The 21,852-nt window shown below is 39.7% G+C and overlaps 1 protein-coding gene across 3 annotated transcripts in view; it reads right to left on the bottom strand.

Moving 5' to 3' along the window:
* Positions 1 to 15,921: 15,921 nt before the first annotated feature.
* The window catches only part of AFG1L (AFG1 like ATPase), an 81,851-nt gene continuing 75,920 nt past the window's right edge, over positions 15,922 to 21,852 (bottom strand). For all 3 annotated transcript variants that reach the window (XM_058174264.1, XM_058174263.1, XM_058174266.1), the window contains one exon: positions 15,922 to 17,573. In XM_058174264.1, the coding sequence (XP_058030247.1) occupies positions 17,427 to 17,573 (147 nt within the window). In that variant the 3' untranslated portion in view covers positions 15,922 to 17,426. The remainder of the gene's footprint in view (positions 17,574 to 21,852) is intronic.

Genomic DNA, 21,852 nt, shown 5'->3' on the forward strand with positions numbered 1-21,852 from the left:
CCATGTTTCCCTGAAAATAAGACCTCCAATGAAATAAGACCTCCCGCCAAAAATAAGCCCTCCTCTGAAAATATTTAACCGCATGCGCAGCCGGTCCCCACCATTTCCTCTGGTAAGGGTTAGGGACAGGGTGAAATCTAAAAATTTTCCCTACCGGTTCTGTGGGCGTGGCTTAATTGGTGGGCGTGGCTTAATTGGTGGGCATGGCTTGGTGATCAGATGACTGGGTAGGTGTGGCCAATAACAAATAATAATAAATAATAATAAAAATAATAAATAAGGTATACAAAACAATAAGCGGTACCAAAAACTAACTTTCACACTTTATACACACACAATACAACACAACTGACTCACACACAATGTAAAAGCAGCTGCACTTCACCCAAAATGGCCCCTACAACAAGCAGGAACTTCACACTTTCACACTTTACACACACACAACACAACTGACACTCTCTCTCTCTCTCTCTCTCACACACACACACACACACACTCACATACACACAATGCCACATACAATTTTGTGAGATTTTGTGTGTTTGTGTAGTTAGAGTGAAACACTACAGAAACACACTAAATCTCAGAAAGCTGCACAAATATTTTATTTTATTATTTTTATTTATTTTTTTAGATCGGGGTCTCCAACCTTAGTAACTTAGTTTGTGGACTCCAACTCCCAGAGTTCCTCATTCAGCAAAGCAGGAAGTCAAAGCAGGCTGTAATCAGTAGCTGAAGAAAAAGCATGCTGTTGCCGAAAGGAGCAGTAATTATAGGTAAGTGAGGAGGGGGAATTGGCTGGGCATGGGTGGGGGCTCTTGTAAGTGGGGGCTGTTAAAAAGTGAGTTTAAAAGCCTGTGAGGATCAGGAAACTCCTCTGGGATCGCCAGGGGAGGCTTTTAAAACCTCTTTTTTTTCTTTCCCCCCCCCCTTTGGCTGAAGAGTGCTTTTTTAAAAAAACTTTTAAAGGGTTTTGATGATCTCTGCTCAGACCCGCAATCATCAGAGGGTTTTTTTTTACTTTTCAAGGCATATTTCGGCTGAAGAAAAACTGCTTTTAAAAGTTAAAAAAAAACCTCTGCTGATGGTGCAGCTCAGCAGAGGCAGGGGGCGGGGCCAGGGATTTTTGCTAGCGGTCCTCCGAACCAGCAGCTGCCATCGCTACTGGATCGTGCGAGCCAGTCCGAACTGGGAGCATTTCACCCCTGGTTAGGGAGACAGAGCTGGAAATCAGGTAAGACGGCAAGAGAATCCTCGTCTTGCTCCATGCGCCCCAAAATAATAAGACCTCCATGAAAATAAGGCCAAGCGCTTATTTTGGGGTTCAAAAAAATATAAGACAGGGTCTTATTTTCGTGGAAACACAATAACAGCAGACAGAATTTATTTATTTATTTATTTATTTAATTTATATCCCGCCCTTCTCCGAAGACTCAGGGCGGCTTACATTGTGTAATGTAATCTCTGTAAAGAAACTGAAGAAACAGTGTACCACCTACTTAACTGTTGCAAGAAAATTGCACAAACTGCAAACAACGGCATGACAAAGTAGCAACAATGGTAGATTGGAATATCTGCAAGAAACATCACTTGCTTGCAAGCAAAAACTGGGACCACCAAATAGACAAAGTAATAAAAAAAATGAAGCCACTAAAATGCTCTAAGACCTCTCTGCGGGCATGCCAGCCGTCGCCCCAGCCCAGTTCCACTGCACATATGTGCGCACCTCCCACTGGCCAGCTGGTCTTCAGGTCTCTGCTGCACATGCATGGGAGGTGGGGTCTTCTCCAATCTCTACAGGTCCCCCCCCCAGCGGCGCTACCTTTCTACTCCATTTCTGTCACCCGCACTAACCTGAAAGCCAAAATGAGGTGCGGGGGTGCTGCGCGAGCCCTCCCTGTGCACTGTTTTGGGCCTAGAAAGCCTCCTGCACCAACCTGGAAGCCAAAAGGGGGCGCGGGGGGGCTGGGGCGCATGCATGAGGGGCTGGGGCAATGCGTGGGGGATGCTTGCATTGCATTTTGGGGGTTCAGGCACTCACATGTGCATTCGCGCACACGTGCTTTCGGCACTCTGCACTAAAAAGGTTAACCATCACTGCTCTTGTTTAAAATTCAAACAAACAAGCAACTACTACACAATAACACCTCAGTCTTAACAACTGTTGATAAGTAGAACAGAAAAGTCTGGATAGTAGATACTCTAATACTCTAATACCTGGAGACAGCAGAAGAGATGAGAAAGAATTGGAGGGGGAAAAAAATCATGAAATCTAAAGACTTGAAAGTAAAATTATGTGGCAAAAAAAAGCAAAGTTAGTACTGACAGTAGTAGGTACCTTAGACGCAATCCCAAAACAGCTGGAGTACCACTTGAACACCATTGGCATTGACCAAAGCAGCACCGGTCAATTGCAAAAGACAGCTTTATTTGCAACAAGTTACCCCAGCAATATCTTTAATGTTATTAAACAACAATCTCTGCCTATACCAGGTCCTTGGGAAGGACAAAAATGCTAAATCCAGTCTGGACATCTGGCAATCATATATTCACCATGGATATGCTAAAGTAGCTTTCGTCAAGCTGTTCCAGAGGTACTCAGCTTCCCAAAGGCCTCGTAGTTGATACAGAGAGATCCTGGAATGAAGGAGATATTTTCAAGTAACTCTGCACAAGCAAAGAGTGAGGAAACAGAGAAGGGTATTTGACAAGGTTGGGCTTCAAAATTTTTAGCAAGGGGTTCTCTGACCGGTTACTGGGTGGGCGTGGCCATGGTGAGCATGGCCTACTTAGCCTCCTGCACCATGGCAGGGGGGGTGTTTTTGCCCTCCCCAGGCTCCAGAGGCTTTCCTTGAGCCTCTGGGAGGGTGAAAACAGCCTCCTTAGGCTCTGGAGGCCAGAAATGGGCCTGTTTCCAGCCTTCCTGAACTTCCAGTAGGCCCATTTTTCGCCCTCCCCAAGCCTTTACACGCACCCTGCACTTACCTGCATCCAAAATGGGCCACATGGGGACTTCAGGGAAGGGTGGGGAGGGGTGGACGGGACCAGCCAGGAGTGGGATTTGGGAGTTCTCCGAACTGCACAGAATCTTAGCTAGAGGCTCTACTGAACCCCTGCGAACCCCCAGCAGTCCATCCCTGATATTTGAGAAACAGCCAAAAGCAGTCTGGAAACAAGCCGCAGGATACAGTAAAAGTATTAAGGATGCCAACATCCTGCCAAAAAAGGCAGATTAGAGCAAAACATGCAAAATATCCAGATTCAATCTTCATTCTTTATATATCTTTTAATTAGAAGAGGTCTTTGGCAGTTAGTTCCCTCACCTCTCACTGTGAGAGGTAAATTCACCTCTTTCCTGGACTGGATGATAGCTGCTTTGTTCCTTTTCATAGTCTTAACCAATGTTGTGACCCAGGTCCAAGTAGATAGTAGGAAACTCAGTCAGTGAAAAAACAAACAAATTTTATTCGAACAGCTGAGAATTACTTCATTCTCAGAGTACTTCAACTAAATTAAAGTAAATTCCTCCCGATACAAATTCCTCAGTCCTATCACAAACTTGGTCCAATTAGGCAAACTGCCAAAGGCCTTTCTTGGCAAAAGTTCAGAAGACATTGATACAAAATAAATGCAAGAAGACGAAGCTATCGACATTGTTTTCCGACAAAGCCCAAACGCCATTTCTGGTCTGTTTTAAGCCTTATGGGAGGGGCCAATCATCTCTTGGCCCTACTCCCAAGTCGTCCTCTTTGCTTGACCTGCTCTTGCCTTCTGGCAGCTCTTCTCATGTATGCATTAGGAACAGGCTCCTCCTGTTCCTCTGCCTCACTACTATCAGTCTCTGAAGGGTCTGGAGTCTGCACCTCACTCCCCAATGGCCCTGGCCCCACCTCAGCCTCAGACGCAGAGGCCTTATCCGGGCCTTCCCCAGCCTCATCGCTGTCCGATTCCGTTGCCAGCTCCGCAGATTGCTGGCAGACCACAATAACCAGATTGTCCATAGGGTGCAGAAAAAAAAAAGTCAAAATGGCGGCCACAATAGTGCAATGAAAACTTGGTCTATTTTTTTCTATGCAACCCTTGATTTGCATCATTGAGGCTACCATCTTGACTTTTATTTATTTATTTATTTGCCACATACCCTGCAATCACTGCTGCCTGCAAGTCTTCTTTGTGGGGCAAGTAATGCAAGATCAGGAAGAACAATAAAGCCAAGACAGTGACTTTGATTATAAACACTTTTTACAAACTACCTTTTAAAGTCGAAACTTTGCCCAGACAGCCATTGATTTACGAAATAACGTGTCTGTTTTTAAAGAAAGCAACTTATTCACGGAGTAATATTCAATCTGGTTGCCGTGCTATTTTAACCTAGCAGGGTGAATAGGCTACTTGATTGGACTACTAAATGTCAAGATAAAATAAGGATACAAACAATCTCTTCATGCTTCACGCACCCCAAAGGGATGCTTCCTGAAATAGAGTGATTGGAGTCTGCCATCTTGTGGCTGCTTCAAATGCGCAGATAAATTTCTGTTGGTTTAAGATAAAGGTATTCCTTCTCGTATTTGTAAGCATGCACATATCCCGGAGTATAAACTCAAATAAGTTAGTTAACCAATTAATTGATGATACGTCAGAATTGGTCTCAAGGCAAGTGAGGCTACAATTGTTTTTACTGAAACAAAGGTGACCCTTTCTGGAATGGGAATCCCCTGGAGAGCACAGAGAGCATCTAAAGAGACTTAAAGAAAGATAATGGGATGGAATAAATATAACACTGTCCTTTGATGTTCAGTTTGTGGTACTTGTTAAAAAAACACAGTAGAGAAAAAACACCACAACAGTGTAATGTAAATGAAAAAGGAAGTGAAAGAAACCACAACTAAAAATAGCGAGCGGAACATAAAAAAAAAAAAAAGAGTCAGGTTCGCTTATTGTTTTGATGAACAGCAGCCAAATGAACACTGTCGCTTTGCAGGAATGCAAAAAGAGCAGGGCTAGCAAGAATAACTTTTACCATTTTTCTCTGCAGCTGGCTTTTTGTTTATCCTAGAACTACATTAAACTTATTGTAGCGCTCAGATTACAGTTTTGGTATTTCCTACTTTGAACTACAGTAAGGAATCATGTCACAAATCTTCTGCTTGCGCACTCTAAAATTTTGATGAAATGGACAGAGGGTTGCCAAAAAAAAAAAAAAAGTGTATGCAAACATAATTAGAATGTTTTTTCAATTAAAATAATTGGTTTAATAAGAATGTATAGGTTACATTCCAAAGGAGAAAAACACTCTCAGAGTAGTCCAGATCTTTGTAATTTTAAACTGTTTTTATATTTATATTTTTGTTTGTTTTATTACATTGTAAGCTGCCTAGAGTTGCCTTGAACTGTGAGATTGGTGGAATATAAATTTAATACAACATTAAAATAAAACATTTTTATATAACCTATCAACTTATTATATTAAATAACATTTTTTTTATTGTTGTGGAGTACTACTGTGAAGTGGTGAAGAATTGCATAGCAGCAAAACCACATGCTAAACCATTGATTGAGAAGAGGACAATTCTACTAGCCTGAAAGCTATCATTAAAGTAATAATAAATATAACAGATCTTTGCTAAATTAACTGGTGGGCCTGTTGAGGGAGTTCTAGAATCTGAGAAAATGGTTGTGTCCCCCCCAAATGAATTCAGGTGTGACGAGAGAAAACAAAGGGAAGAAGCCAGAAAATGGGTAATTGACTTGGAACCCTTTGGATATTTTGAAGGGCAGCTCCTCCCATGGTGTGGTCGAACTACAGATAGGCCTCATTTAAGGCCACAATGGAGCCCAAGATTTTTGCTGTTAAGAGAGAAATTTGTCAAGTGAGTTTTGCCCCATTTTACGACTTTTTTTGCCACATTTGTTAAGTGGATCACTGCAATGGTTAAATTAGTAACAACCTTGTTAAATGAATCTGTTTTCCCCATTGATTTTGCTTGTCAGAAGGTCGCAAATGGGGATCACATGACCTTGAGACAGTGCAACGGTCATAAGTATGAGTCAGTTGTCAAGCATCTGACTGTAAATCATGTGACCATGGGGGATGCTACAATGGTCTTAAGTGTGAAAAATGGTCATAAGTCCCGTTTTTCAATTGTGTTGTAACTTTGAACAGTCACTAAATGAACAGTTGTAAGTCAAGGACTACCTGTAGTGTGCCCGATGGAAATCAAAGTTTTAAACTTTAGGAGGAGGTCAGATAGCCTATTCCTGGATGCTGACATATTTTTCAAGGTCCCTGATGGGACAAAGTAATTTGTTTTTCCTCACCTTTTGTCCATAAAAAGAGCCCTACAAGATAGAATTAAAACCATCTGTCTGCTGTCTTTTTACTAGAGCTGATAGCTGAAGTCAGACCAGGATTGTCTTCAATAAACAAGGAAATGCTTCACTGAACTGTCTTGGATCACCCATCTCCAGATTGTAGCTTCAAACTGAATGTGTTAGTCAGCAGGCATTTTAGTTTCATGGCGGCACATTACTAAACCCACAATGACCTCATATTTTTGTGGTAATATTCTAAGTCAATATAAGTAATCATATTTACACTCTCACCATCCAGTATTCTTCCTGCAGCTGCTGAGGATTTTATTATTATGGTTCATCGCACAGCCAGATGTTCAACCTTGCTTAATGTTATTTTATTTATTAAATTTGTTTGCTGTTCATCTTGCAGTGAAGTGACAATTAAGGACAATTGCAAAATTGCAGGATACTGCATTTGGTTCAAGAATTGTAAGAGAATTGGAGTCTGTGAAAGAGAAAATAGGAGTTCCCTTTCAAACCATTTGAGCTATATATCTCCATATATTTTTCTTCCTCAGTTCCCCTGGACATTCTCCATCATAACATAAGATAACATAACATCAGAGTTGGAAGGGACCTTGGAGGCCTTCTAGTCCAACCCCCTGCCCAGGCAGGAAACCCTACACCATCTCAGTCAGATGGTTATCCAACATTTTCTTAAAAATTTCCAGTGTTGGAGCATTCACAACTTCTGAAGGCAAGTCGTTCCACTTATTAATTGTTCTAACTGTCAGGAAATTTCTCCTTAGTTCTAAGTTGCTTCTTTCTTTGATCAGTTTCCACCCATTGCTTCTTGTTCTACCCTCAGGTGCTTTGGAGAACAGCCCGACTCCCTCTTCTTTGTGGCAGCCCCTGAGATATTGGAACACAGCTATCATGTCTCCCCTAGTCCTTCTTTTTGTTAAACTAGACATGCCCAGTTCCTGCAACCGTTCTTCATATGTTTTATCCTCCAGTCCCTAATCATCTTTGTTGCTCTTCTCTGCACTCTTTCTAGAGTCTCAACATCTTTTTACATCGTGGCGACCAAAACTGGATGCAATATTCCAAGTGTGGCCTTACCAAGGCATTATAAAGTGGTACTAGCACTTCACGTGATCTTGATTCTATCCTCTGTTTATGCAGCCCAGAACTGTGTTGGCTTTTTAACAGCTGCTGCACACTGCTGGCTCATATCTAGATGGTTATCCACTAGGACTCCAAGATCCCTCTCACAGGTACTACTATTGAGCAAGGTACCACATATACGGTACTGGTGCATTTTGTTTTTTTGGCCTAAATGTAGAACCTTACTTTTTTTACTGTTGAATTTCATTTTGTTAGATAGCGCCCAATGTTCAAGTCTGTCAAGATCTTTCTGTAACTTGAGCCTATCTTCTGGAGTGTTGGCTATTCCTGCCAGTTTGGTGTCATCTGCAAATTTGATGAGTTCCCCATCTATCCCCTCGTCCAAGTCATTGATGAAGATGTTGAAGAGTACTGGGCCTAAAACAGAGCCTTGGGGTACTCCACTGCATACTTCCCTCCATGTGGATGTAGTTCCGTTGAGGTCTACACGTTGAGTGCAGTTACGAATCCATCTGGTGGTGGTGCTGTCTAACCCACATTTTTCTACTTTATCTAGTAGTAGGTTATGGTCTACTTTATCAAATGCTTTACTGAAGTCCAAGTAAATTATATCAACAGCATTCCTCTGGTCTACTAATTTTGTCATTTTGTCAAAGAATGCGATAAGATTAGTCTGGCATGATCTGTTTTTGACAAACCCATGTTGGCTTTTGGTTATTACTTTGTTTGCTTCTAGGTGTTCGGTGATTCGTTGCTTGATTATCTTTTCCAGAATCTTCCCCGATATTGAGGTCAGACTGATAGGTCTGTAGTTTCCTGGATCTGTTTTTTCCTTTTTGAAGATGGGAACTACATCAGCTCTTTTCCAGTCCTCTGGCAGCTCCTGTGCTCCAGGATCTTTGAAAGATATAGTTCAGTGGTTCTGAGATCACGCCTGCCAGTTCCTTCAGAACCTTGGGGTGTAATCCATCCGTCCTGGTGATTTGAACTCGTCTAGGGTAGACAGGTGTTCACTTACCATTTTCTTCCCTATTTTAACTTGTGTTTCTAATCTGTTTTTGTAGTGCTGTTTTTGATAGGTTGGATTGTTTTTCCTTTTGTGTAAAGACAGATGCAAAATATGAGTTAAGTAGATCTGCTTTCTCCCTGTTGCTTGTCATCTTCTTGCCACTTTCTCCCAGCAATGGGCCAATTGTTTCCTTGACTTTTTTCTTGTTTTTAACATGTTGGAAGAAGCTTTTTGTTATTTTTACTTTTGTCGCTAGCCTTTGTTCATTGTGAGCCTTAGCTTTCCTCACTTCATCTTTACAGGCTCGGCTATTTGCTGATATTCTGCCTTAGTTATTTGCCCCTCTTTCCACTTTTTATATTTGTCCTTTTGTCTTTCAATTTGTCAGATAGTTCTTTATGCATCCATGCTGGTTTCTTTTGTGATCTACTATTTTCTTCTTCATTGGTATTGTGTTAGACTGTGCTTTTATAATCTCACTTTTCAAAATTTCCCAAGCTTCTTGAGTTGTTTTCCCCTGAGGATTCTCATCCATTGAATCCTTCTCAAGCTCTCTAAGTTTATTGAAATTAGCTCTCTTAAAGTCCAAGACTCTAGTTTGACTTTGTTCTACTACTTGTATTTGCTTAATGTTGAATTCCAATATTGCGTGGTCACTTGCCCCAAGGTTCCTGTAGCTTCAACACCTTCTATCATTTCATCTCTGTTAGTGAGAATTAAGTCCAATATGGCTGATCCTCTTGTCGCCTTCTCTATTTTTGGGAAACAAAGTTGTCTGCTAGGTTTGTTAGGAACCTGTTGGATCTTCCACTTGGTGCAGAGTTTGTTTCCCAGTTGATGTCAGGGTAGTTAAAATCCCCATTACTACTGTGATGTGCTTCCTACATACCTTAGTTAGCTGACTAGCAAAAGTTCATCTACTTCCTCTGTTTGGTTGGGTGGCCTATAGTATAGACCTATGGCAATATCGTTTTCACCCTTTTATATTGACCCAAATACATTCAAGATGATTTTCATCATTGTTGTGCTCTATTTCTGTAGAGATGTAGTTATTTCTTATATAGTGCAACTCCACCTCCTCTTTTATTTGGTCTATTTCTTTTAAATAATTTATATCCTCTAGCTGTATGTTCCATTTGTCAGTTTCATCCCACCAAGTTTCCGTAATGGCAACAATATCATATCTACCCTCATTTACTTGGATTTCTAATTCACCCTGTTTATTCCTCATACTCTGTGCATTGGTGTATAGACATTTGAGTCCATTTGGATTGATCTTGTGTTTACTGTCTACATGACCTGTGTTGACTGCCCCTACTTTCTTGCCACCTGTTGGTTTAGTGCACATGGTATGGCACTCACTGTTAAATACTTGGTTTTGCTTGATAGCATGGTTGATAGTCTTACCCATACAGACATCTATGTTACATGCACTGATAACCCTTTTAGTTTTCGATTGCTGGGGACAGAAATTTTCTATATCAGTTAATTCTCTGTCCCCACTGTTCAGTTTAAATGTTTATCCAGAAAATCTGTGAATGTATTGCTAAGTAACTCAGTCCTTTCTTTGATGGATGCAATCCATCTCTTTGTACAATTTTTCATTGGACCAGTTGCAGACATCATGACTAATAAAACCAAAGCCTTCCCTTTACACCACTCCTTTAGCCACACATTAAACTCCACTACACGCTGGCCTTTACCTTTTGTTCCTTATGTACTGGTAAAACCTCTGAAAAGTTAAGCCTACAACCTATGCTATTAAGTTCATACCCTAAGCTCTGGAAATCATTCTGCACAGAAAGCACATCCTTTTGGGACAGATCATTTGTGCCAAGATGTATAATAGCATCAACATCAGAATCCTTACTGGCATTCTTGACTATCTTAAGAATACGCCTCTTGTCTCTGCTGGCAGTAGCACCAGGTAGGCACCTGACGTCTTTCAAAACCTCCATATCCTTTCCTAAATTTACATCCCTTACAATTGAATCACCAATCAGAAGGTGGCTTCTCTTTTTGGATACCTTGCTCTTCTTGTGTGACCGATCTGTAATACTTGATACACACTTTTCCAAAGTAGGTTCACACTTTTCCAAAGTAAGTTCTTCATCTTGAACCATAATCCCTTGATTGTTTGAGTTATCAGTATCACAACTACCTTGATCTGTCACTTTAGTGTTCCTATTTAGGTCAGCAAGGGCACTATATCTGTTATACTGGGACACTGTAAAAGCTTTGTGTTTATGGTTCACAGCTCTCACCCTGCCAGATCCCACGGTTGTCCATACTGCCCTTTTCCTGCAGGATCTTTGTGGTAGAGGGGGCTGATGGCTCAGCAGCTGGAATGGCTGAATTGGGTACCTAATTTCTGCTTGGAGAGCATAGATTAGAGATTCTAGATATGTAATCTGTCCACGTAGACTGCTAATTTGTTTACAAAGAGGACAGTACCCAAATTTGAAAAGGGTACTGCGAAAGACAGCTGCAAAACAAGTATTGCACTGAACTAAGCCAGTCATTTTGAATAGAATGAATCAGTTCCAACTCTCTTCCATACAGGCCTCCATTGTGAAGAACAGGGTACCTGTTGCTTTATGCTTTGTTGCGGTCCTGCAGGACGCAGTCCATAATGGGCAGATCTGGGCAAGGGGATCTTGTGTGTCTGCACTCTTACAGAGAGATGGGCCCAGATCTGGGAGGGTTTCCAAAACCCATTGCTACCAATGCGCTCGTGCTTGCTCATCTCCTATGTTTGCTGACAGAGATGTCAGGAAATTAGTTGTATTAGTTTCTTATTGTCTACAGCAAAATTGATGGTGTTGCTGTAGACAACAAGGAATTGCAGCAGCATTGCAGCATTAATGGTGCAACAATAAGACTCTTTTTGGAGCCACTATCGTGCAGTTGGTGACACAGATGCCGGATGAGTGTACTTCCACAAGAAATGGTCAGCTTCTGCCTTGAAGGCGTTCATTGCAATCCCTGTTTTTTTCCATAGCTTTTGCGCCTATTGATCAATGTTTGTCAGTTTTGGCAACTTTAAAACATGTGGACTTTAACTCCCAAAATTTCCCAGCCAGCACATTTGAAAATTGCTAAAATCCCTGCCATAAATAGCACACCAAAATACAGTATCAGCAGAGGTGTAAAAGAACTCTATTGTAGACAATGAACACTGGGTGGTGCTAGATGCCGACATATGCCTATGCACCCAGATATCCCCAATGTTTAGTATACAAATTGATATTATTTCAGTATTTTATGCAGTTCTGAATCATAAATGCAGGACTTTTTTAGATTTCATTTGTTAACTGTGGATAAATCTGATTGACCATATATATGATGATATATTGAAATGGCTTCAATGTAGTGAGATAACAGTTCAGACCACAGATACTTCCACATTTTCCTGGGAAGAAACTTCCATTCTTTATACACTTGGTACAGAGCATCCAGGTGATCTATGTCAAATTGCTGCAGGTTATTAATTTTTTAATGTATTTTTTCAGACTTGATGGAAGGGCAGATAAGATGCAGCATCAATCAAGAGAGATGCATAAATGACTACTTTAGGCAGAAAGGGATGAACTACAGTGCTAGTTGCAGGTGGCAGAAAGCAAAAACTGGACACACTACGGCAGTGATGGCTAACACTTTTGCCATCGCATGCCAGGAGGGAGGAGCAGGGGAGGTCGCACGTGCACATGCCCACATGCATCCCACCCCTGCGCATGCGTGTCCAACCCCCCCCCCGGCACGTGATGGCCCAGTAGGCCCATTTTTCTTTCTCACCTGGCTCCAGAGCCTCTCTGTGAGTCTGGGGAGGGCGAAAACAGCCTTTCCCATCCCCCCCCGGAGGCCAGAAACAGCCTGTTTACCAACTTCCAGTTGGACAGGAAGTGACTTTTTTGCTGTCCCCAACCTCGAGCCTCTCTAGGAGTGTTTCCCTACTTCTGGTGGGCCCAGAAGGCCTGAAAATCAGCTGGCTTCCATGCATATGCACACCAGAGCTGAGCTCACGCATGCGTGCCATAGGTTCGTCATCAAGGCACTAAGGTGTAGAGGGTTTAATTACCGGTATGTTTATTCATTCCAGTGCCTGAAACTTTTAGGGAAATGGCTTTAAAACAGTCTCCCATGAAGTTTGGAGCTTTCAAACTGTCATATCAAATTAAAATGTCCAACCAAAAAAATAAGCTGCGTCAGTAGTTAATGGCATTTGATCTTCCTTTAAACCAGGGGAGTCCAACTTTAAGATTTGTGGACTTCAACTCTCAGAATTCCTCAACCAGCTTTGCTTGTGGACTTCAACTTGTGGAGTTGAATTCCACAAGTCTTAAAGTTGCCAAGTTTGGACACCCCTGCTTTAAACAGACAGGTTAGGCTGGCAGCTTCAGCCAAGGGGTTTAGGCAGCCCCTTCCCCTTTAGAGCAGCTAACTCCCTTTTCTCTCTCCTGGTATTCCATTTTCTGCCTGGCCAGTGAGCTAGTTGAAGGGTGGGGAGTTTATACAGGAAATTCAATAGCCATTGCCATGGCCTTCAACTTTCCCTCAGTCATTGCACTCATTTTTTTCCCCCCTTTTCAGTGCAGCGCTTAAGATCAGCAGGTACTGAGTCTAACGTCTAACGTTTGGAGCTGTCAAAGCGGGAGCCAATCAGAATATAACAAGGAACCATCCCCCCCACTAGGGAACACCACCGCTGGCCGTAGATCATAACAAGTCTTACTCTCAGGGAGGCTGAAGTGTTATCCTCGCCACAGGAGAAATAATTTTATCCACCTGGATTTAAGAAACCCAATCCTAGCGTAACAAAACAAAAAAAAAAAAGCCAAGTTAGATTTTTTCCTCTCAGAGCAAGATGGAAGTGAACCCCAGATGTCTTTTTCTACTGCACTCCAGAAACCATAGAGAGAACGAGGTGTAAAACTCTACACTGATACAGCAGGAGTGGGCAACCTGTGCCTTTCTGAGAGCTGCAAGAAGGCAACTCTCATTAGATCTAGTCAGGATGGCCAATGATTACAGAATAGATATTGCAATCCAACATCTAGAAAGCCACAATTTCTTCACCTCGATATTAGACCTTCTGGGCAGGGAATTTCAAATTCACCTCTAACATGATTACTAGTAAATAAATATATTTGAAAAGTGCTCTTTTCTGAGAATTGAGGAGCCTTAAGGAAGAAAACATTCCTGTTAAATAATTAATAAATTATTTAATTTAATAAAGTATTATCTTTTAATATTGAAGCTAGCCAACATGGATGTCAACATCCTATAAACCTTTCCCATCAATGTCAATGTCATTTTCTAATATCAACGCTGGACCTTTTTCCAAGATTCAACTGTAGCCCATGGGAATCATAGTATGGCATGATCAGTAAATAGAACATGCTTGCAAGTTCACAGAAAATCATTGAAAACACTTTATTAGTCATTTTATTAACCATGTTGTTAAAATAGGGGGATTGCAAAGGTTTTTTTAAAAAATTAGTTTTAAGTAACATCATTATATTATAGAGATACAATATGGAAAAACCCATTGGCTGATTCACAGAGCCATGTTTTGAACCAGCCAGAGTGGTTTGTATCACATAATTTTCAGCTATAAATCATACTGGCAGGGCTCACACATCATAGTAAACCAAATGCTAACAACAAGTATTACTTTGGCACATTTAAAGCCATCTGGGTGACTTAGGGCCAATCACTCTCAGCTCCCCCACCCCATGGTGGTGAAAATTGGAGATGTGTGCATTAAGAATGTATGCCACTTTGAGATATCAAAATAAAGGTGGAATAAAAATCCATATAAATAGCAAAGTAATTAGCACTGGATGAAATATTAATTTTGAAAAGAGATAATGAAAATAATTCAGATTTAGGAAGACCTTTATGGCATGAGCAAGCATTCTTGAGGGCACACAAAAACAAAATTGAATTAAAAGATGGAGGAAGGAGACCATTGAGTAAGGAATAACATTAAAGGAGGATATGGCTGAAGGATCTGACCTCCCTTATACTATTTGGAGGACCCGGAATATGGAGAGTTGGAGTGTCTAAATGTAAAACCAATATGCTCAAGTTGAGGCTCTTAGTGGATAACAACATGTTATGTGAATGTGGAGAGACACGGAGCCAGTCCATCTGCTGGTATGTTGGCTACTACCAGAAACATGTGCCAATAGTTTTGCCAATGACAAAATCAAGAAGGAAGCTTTATTCTGGCATTTTAAAGTTTAATCCAGACATGGAAAAAGAAGACAATTCTTTCATTCCTACAGTATGAAAAAATGTAACTGGAACAGGAAAAATACCCAGATTCAAACAAAGGAAGTTGGATGGGCCATAAGTTAGTGAGCCATTGGAGTTCTATGGATAATTTCCATCCAGAAACAGATTCGGAGCTTTTGCAAAACAAAATGATGAATTCTCAATGTCACACATTAGCCACCATTCCTCCTTCTATTAAATAATTTCACAACCTTTAAAATCTGGGCATAATTTAATTTATACAAATTACAATCATAATATACATTATTAATATATTTTAGCTGCTTAGTCTTCCATTCCTTTATCTTCATAAAGATCAAGCTCCTGATTGAACCACCCTTTTTAATCCTCAAAAGCTGATCAAAGCATACCTTCAAATTCTTGCTAGTCTCTATCAAGAGCAGAATATAAAATGAACCATTTATTTCTCCCCATTGTATGAAACATCAGAGTAAAAAAGTTGTTGATAAAAAAAGAAATGTTAAGGTCTCCAAGACTGAATAAGAGATTATTTGTTGTCCAAAAGACTGATCAGAAATCAGGTTATGTTCGTTCTACATATAATCATATCTTTGGTTCTTTTGGCAATAAATCAACAATCATCTCAAATGTTTATACTGCAACTTGGTAACAATGAAGAAAGAAAAGATGTATTTCAATAAGATCTATCCACTCCTATTGTCATAATTCCATTATTGGTAACAGAGCAATACTTGACTTGCTGGTTAGTGTTCAGTTGCAGGGTGAGATTAACATTATTTTTATATAGCACAGCTTCTATACATAATGTTTCACAAACAATACATTCAAAGGGTCCCTGCTCCAAGGGTCTTATAATCTAAAGCACAAAGAAAAGCAAAAAGGAAGAGTAATAAAGATGAACAGAGGAAGAACATCGAAACTTTCAGAGAACTTGCCCTGTCAATGTATTGCAATAAAAACAGAAATTGTAGAGTACACCAAATTAGGATTAAACTTCATGCATCTGATTAGGTTGGATTTTAAGGTGCAATAATGCCCTAGATATGATTATTATGATTGCATGTAGTTTTTAGTTATAACAAGGTCCTAAATTTTTCAAAGCCTTTCTGAAAAAGAAAAAGATATGAATTCTCATAATAGAAACAAAAAGATAGGTACTAATTTTGAAATAATGGAATCAGATATTTTTAGATTCTGATAATTGGGATCAAGAATGGTTGAGATGAATGTTGAGACGGTTACTATATTTGGGAAATAAATTGCTCTTTAGTTATTAAATTTATACACACCAAATTATATTTAAGTAAGTTTAATGTAGTACCAAAATATAATACATTAAAGGCCGTGATTTCTAAAGAAAAACACTTTTAAAGTAATATATTACTACTTTCACTCATTAAATAAAAAAACCTTTTATAACTGTATGAAGATAAATCATTATTTTAATCTTGGGATAGAGGTGTTTTGTGCAATGGCTGCCATAAATCTCACATATTACAGGTGTGTCCCTAATTTTTCAATATTTGCAATCACAATAATTATAGCAATAATTAAATACCTTCTCTCACAAAGTACTAAGCCTGGGTTAGCCTTTTGCAACAGCTGCACACTCCCAGGTCTGGACTGATTGCTCCACAGGGATGTATAAAAGGGCTTAGAAAGAGTTGCTTTATTCAGAGGGTGCAAAGCTGCGGAGCAACTACCTGTAATGTCATGCCAATCTACAGCATGCTAATCACGCTTAATCCCTTCCTGTCATTTGCTTGCTACGAATGTCATGCTTTGAATGCTTATATTTCAATAGAACGTTAAGTATTGTTTTTGTCTGGTTGGGAGGCCATGGGCATAAAAAATCCAGATGTGGAAAAAAACCTGGTAGCATCTCTCCACTATTGGAGTTGAGTGGTATCAGCGTGCTGCTCAATTCCCTGTCATGGGGAATGCATTGACAGTGAATGAACCTATCAAGAGCTAAGCCATCTTGAATTATTTGAAAGATAACTTTGTCTTTCAACAGAGAGAGGATATATCGAAGTGTGGGAGGGTGAGGAAAAGGAATAGGAAAAATGTGGTACAAATGCATATGTATCTGAGGGTTATTTGAGGGATCATCCATTCTCTGGATTACTTCTGCCCATTCCACCAAATCTAGCAGAGAGGACCATAATATTAATATTTGTTTGTATATTGCTATATACAGTAAATATGATGAATAAATAAATAATATAGGAAACTGTATCACTTGAACATACTCTGGCAGCAGAAAAACACACCAAGTGGCAAGTGGAATACTCTAAATTGATGTTACACAGGGGACTTTGTGAATATGTATGAAATTTTCAATTGCTACCTAAAAGAAAATGATTTTTAAAAATCAAGGATACTCCAGATACATTTGTATATTTTATTTTTTAACAAAAGAACAGAGATTGATAGATTCAAAATATGCATTTAAGGTTTCTACCTTGTATCTTTTATTTGTGCAAACTGCAATGTGATATGGCCAATAATAAATATGTTTTACCTATTTTTCCAGTCATCATCAGTTAAAAGAAAATGTTCTATTTGATCAATAAATTTTTCACGCTAGACTGAATAAAATTATATCTATAGATTGGCATTAAAGGGGGCCAGTAAATAATGCAGCAGTTTTTAACACTAACATGATACATACATAAAGTGTCAAGTTAGTTAATGTGCTTGAAGCCCTTTTTTTCCCAGTTACTGTTTATTTTTAACCTTCCAGCTGCAACTTTTTTTTGCTCCGATCCCCATCTTTCCAGTATTGCTCTGTCTGCATTTCGGTAAGTCGCGAGATAGTCCGTTGAAAGGCAAATATCTCTTCCTCTCCCGTAAACATAGAAAGTGCTTCAGCTGAATCCTAGAGAGACGTAAAAAGAAAAATACAAGAATTTTTTTGGAGGAAAAAAGCCATTGTGGGCTTCTTGCATGGATCCTCGTAATGAAATTCCACTGCTCAGCAAGACAACAAACTCTTTAGTACAGATTACCCTTGTTTAGCAACCAAACTTGTTTTGCAGTTAGGACGGTGATGAAAAAACAACTTTATGGTCATTCCCTGTATTTATGACCTTTATAGGTGTCCAAAGAGCTTAGTAACCACTTCATTTAACAATCAAATTGCCAGTCCCAATTTCAATCACTAAATGAGGACAACCTAAAATGAAGAGAAGACACATAGGCAGTGGTGGGTTTCAAATTTTTTTACTACCGGTTCTGTGGCCAAGGCTTGGTGGGCGTGGCGTGCCATGCCTTGGTGGGCGTGGCAGGGGAAGGATACTGTAAAATCTCCATTCCCTCCCTAATCTAGGGGAAGGTTACTGCAAAATCCCCATTTCCTCCTGATCAGCTGAGACTTGGGAGGCAGACAATAGATGGGGGCGGGGCCAGTCAGAATTTTTACTACTGGTTCTCCGAACTACTCAAAATTTCCGCTATCAGTTCTCCAGAACTGGTCCGAACCTGCTGAAGCCCACCTCTGCACTTAGGCCACCAAACCACTTTGCAACTGGAATCCTTGGCTCAAAGGGTAGCCTCACTTGTATCCTGCTCATATCTACTTAACTCCAGTATCAGGGTTCCGACAGATGCCCTAATTAAATCATGAGTCTTGAGCCAAGCTTCAAAGGAAATCCAGTTATTTATTAGGAGCTTCATGTTGGCACATTCCCAAGTGAAACCAGCTCTGACCCTATGTAATTTATGCTCCAATTATGAACCTGTTTCCCCCCTTCCCCCAGGGTGTGTCATCAATTACATTTGCCAACGGAGCAATTTTGTGGGTTGTAGAGGTCACTCCCCTAGGGCTGCTGTAGGTAACCCTGGGATACAGCCTTGAGGGAGATAAGCATGGAATGTGCATCTGTCTTTGGCTGCTGTGCCATTTCACTGGTTTCCCATCCCCCCTGGCCTATGGCAACTTGAGAGCAGGTCAGGGATGCTTTGCGAGTTGACATCCAGTTTCTGAAACATTAACAGGAAACAGAGCTCCAACTCCCATTATTTTATAAACATACTCAAACTTTATATACATGTATTTGTTGAGGCTTTGTTTGTGTTTGTATGTCTACTGTGTTTTATCAGTGTTGTATATCTGTGATTGCAGGACCTCTGTAGATTGCCATACACTAAATAAATAAATAAAACTCCCATTACCTAACATGGAGTGTGGGGAGGGCAGAAATATAAAAAAATGTATCCATGCCTTTGTTTTTTACACTTCACAGGAATGGAATTACCTTTCAGGTAACCAGGATGGATAGAAGGGCCAAATCCCAAATTTCATAGGAAACAGTGGAGAGGGTGTCAGGTATTAGGGTTTTTAAACTTCTTTAACTACCTGGCCAGACCATTTTTGTTGCATTTCCAGTAATACATTTTGAGGGAAGGGTAGAAAGCTGAAGTATATAAGCTGAAGTAAGAACAAGTGGGAAAGAGAATGAGAAAATTAGAAAAACAGAACAGCTGGTGTGCAGGTAAGAATCCTGCCATAGAAACAACTTTATAAAAAAGAGACCTTGACAACAGTGGACAAAAACCGCTGTGGCAGTGAATATACCTCCATTGCTCTCTCCATTCCCATAAACTCAAAGCCTGTTGGGACTGGGGCAAATTGTCACAAGAGATCATCTGATGATGAATTTGTCTAATCTCAAATCTGACGCTTGACCTTCCTACCAAGGGGTTGCAGAACATGTGCTAAATGGTACTTTCTGGGGGGGGGGGAAGTCCCCTTTTGAGTTTGTTAGCCTGTCCTTTCCAGTGAACTGTGTGAATGAAGTACATATAGGAATGGAAATATGTGAAGGATTTAAAGGGCATCTTAAATGTCTTTGTCCTGTCTGGAAAGTATTCAGAATTGCCTTATTCCGTGTCAGGGTTAAGGTCCCCACCAAATTGGAACACAGCCCTAACAGCAATAGCGTCAGAGCCCTTTTATCTTCCTTTTGCATTTTCATTAAATCAACAAAGCATCAAGACAAAAACTTTTAAAATTACATTGGAAAATAAACAAAAATATTGGATATAGCATATGAAGGGAGATGAGATTTTAAGGAGATGTGCAAATATTTTAAACATTAATATCCAAAATTTTTATTAGAAGCAATTAGATAATATCTAAGAATTATTAATTCTTAATATCTAAGAATTCTGCTGTTACCGTATGCCTCCCACCGACCAGTACGTTCTCACAGAGAGGGACTTCTCAGGGTGCCGTCCGCCAAGCAATGTCGGCTGGCGGCCCCCAGGGGAAGGTCCTTCTCTGTGGGGGCTCCCACACTCTGGAACGAGCTTCCCCCGGGTTTACGCCAAATACCTGACCTTCGGACCTTCCGCCGCGAACTGAAGACACACCTTTTCATTCGCGCGGGGCTGGCTTAAATTTTTTAATTTTTATAAATTTTAAATTTAATTGATTTTAAATTTGTTATTTATTTTAAATGGGGTTTAGTTTTATAAATTTTTAAAATGCTAGGCTAATTATAATAAGTTTCTTAATTTCTATTTTAAATTGTACATTGTATTGTTATTTTTTACTGCTGCCTGTACACCGCCCTGAGTCCTTCGGGAGAAGGGCGGTATAAAAATCAAATCAATAAATAAATAAATAAGAACAAATCTGAACCTTTCTTTAGCAATTATCAACCTTGATTTGAAATAGCTTTGCTTAAATTGAAATGTACAGTGATTACATTAGTTCTGAATGATACCAAGAGTCAATTTTTGTCAGTAAGTTACTGTCTATGTCATTTTTAAAAAATCCTCTGAGCTAGTAAGTCTGGCATTTTTATCATATCAATGTTTCAAAAACGCATATCATAGCAATTGACCTACCTTTGTTTTTTAGGGGAAAAAAAGAATTTTTCCTCCACAAACTATCCCTGGAGATTTCAAATGGCAACTAGACAGCCATCAATTGGGAATGTTTCCATTTGAATTCCTCCTCTGAGCAAGGGGTTAGATTCAATAGCTTGATGGTACCCACAAACTCCAGTATTTGGGTGCAAAGTCAGCATAAGGCTTTATAGAAATAAGAGTCCAGGTTCTCTTGAAGAAAGCCAACCGTACAGTAGTGGCCAAAATTGTGGAAACCTTTTGGGAAAAATGTATTTTTGAGGTTTGATGGCTAATAACACCACTTTTTTTCCTGGAGTTTCAAGATAATCATATTCCATTGCTGGAATGGCCTGGGAATAACTCAGACCTTAACCCAATTGAAAATTTATGGAGCCGACTAAAGAAACTTGTTAGTCAGAAGTGACCCAGTAATAAAACCCAGTTAACAGAAGCAATCATTCACTCTTAGTTTCACATTATAACAGCTGCAGAAGTAAAAGACTTGGTTCACTCCATGGGAAGATGTTGTAAGGCCATAATTCATGCTAAAGGTTACCCAACTAAGTATTAACTGACGTGATAATTTTTGTATATCTTGTTTTTTCTATGGTAATAATTTTTGTATATCTCATTTTTTCTACGTGTTTCACTTTTCTTCTTTATACTGTGACTGCTATTCTAACAGCAAATCCTTCATAAAAGTTATTGCATTACATTCTTGATTAAATTATCTTTCCATTGATATATAATTTTATGGTACTACTCCAAAAAAAAGGTGGTGTTATTAGCTAGTTTTAGAAAATACACTTTTCCCAAAAGGTTTCCACAATTTTGTGCCACTACCGAATAGATATCGTTTTGGAGATCTGTGGCCCTGATGACCTTTATCAAGAAAGGCTCAGGTGAGTGACAGGAACAATCCTTTTGTAACTCGTCAGCAGCTTAGCAAACGTAGCACTTACTGCCCATGAAATCTATTTTCATTGGGAAATGCTGGTAGTAATTTTTCATATGCAGCAGTTAACTCAAGAATTCTCATTCTTCAATTAATATTGGGGGGGGGGGGGGGAAGAAGAATAAAAGATCTACAAAAAGATATTGCGCATTAATGAATATTTATGAATGTTTGCAGTGGGTTTTTGTTTTGTTTTGTATGCATATTGTAGGAGGTGGTGCGTATTAGCTCTTTTCCATGTGAATCTAAAGAGAAAAGACATTTATAGATGCTCCCTATTCTCACAGAGCTTCTAACTGATACACAGCTTTAAAAAAGTACAATGAATTGCATTTGAGGAATTTGT

The sequence above is a fragment of the Ahaetulla prasina genome, chromosome 1 (assembly GCF_028640845.1).
Source record: "Ahaetulla prasina isolate Xishuangbanna chromosome 1, ASM2864084v1, whole genome shotgun sequence".
Taxonomy (NCBI): domain Eukaryota; kingdom Metazoa; phylum Chordata; class Lepidosauria; order Squamata; family Colubridae; genus Ahaetulla; species Ahaetulla prasina.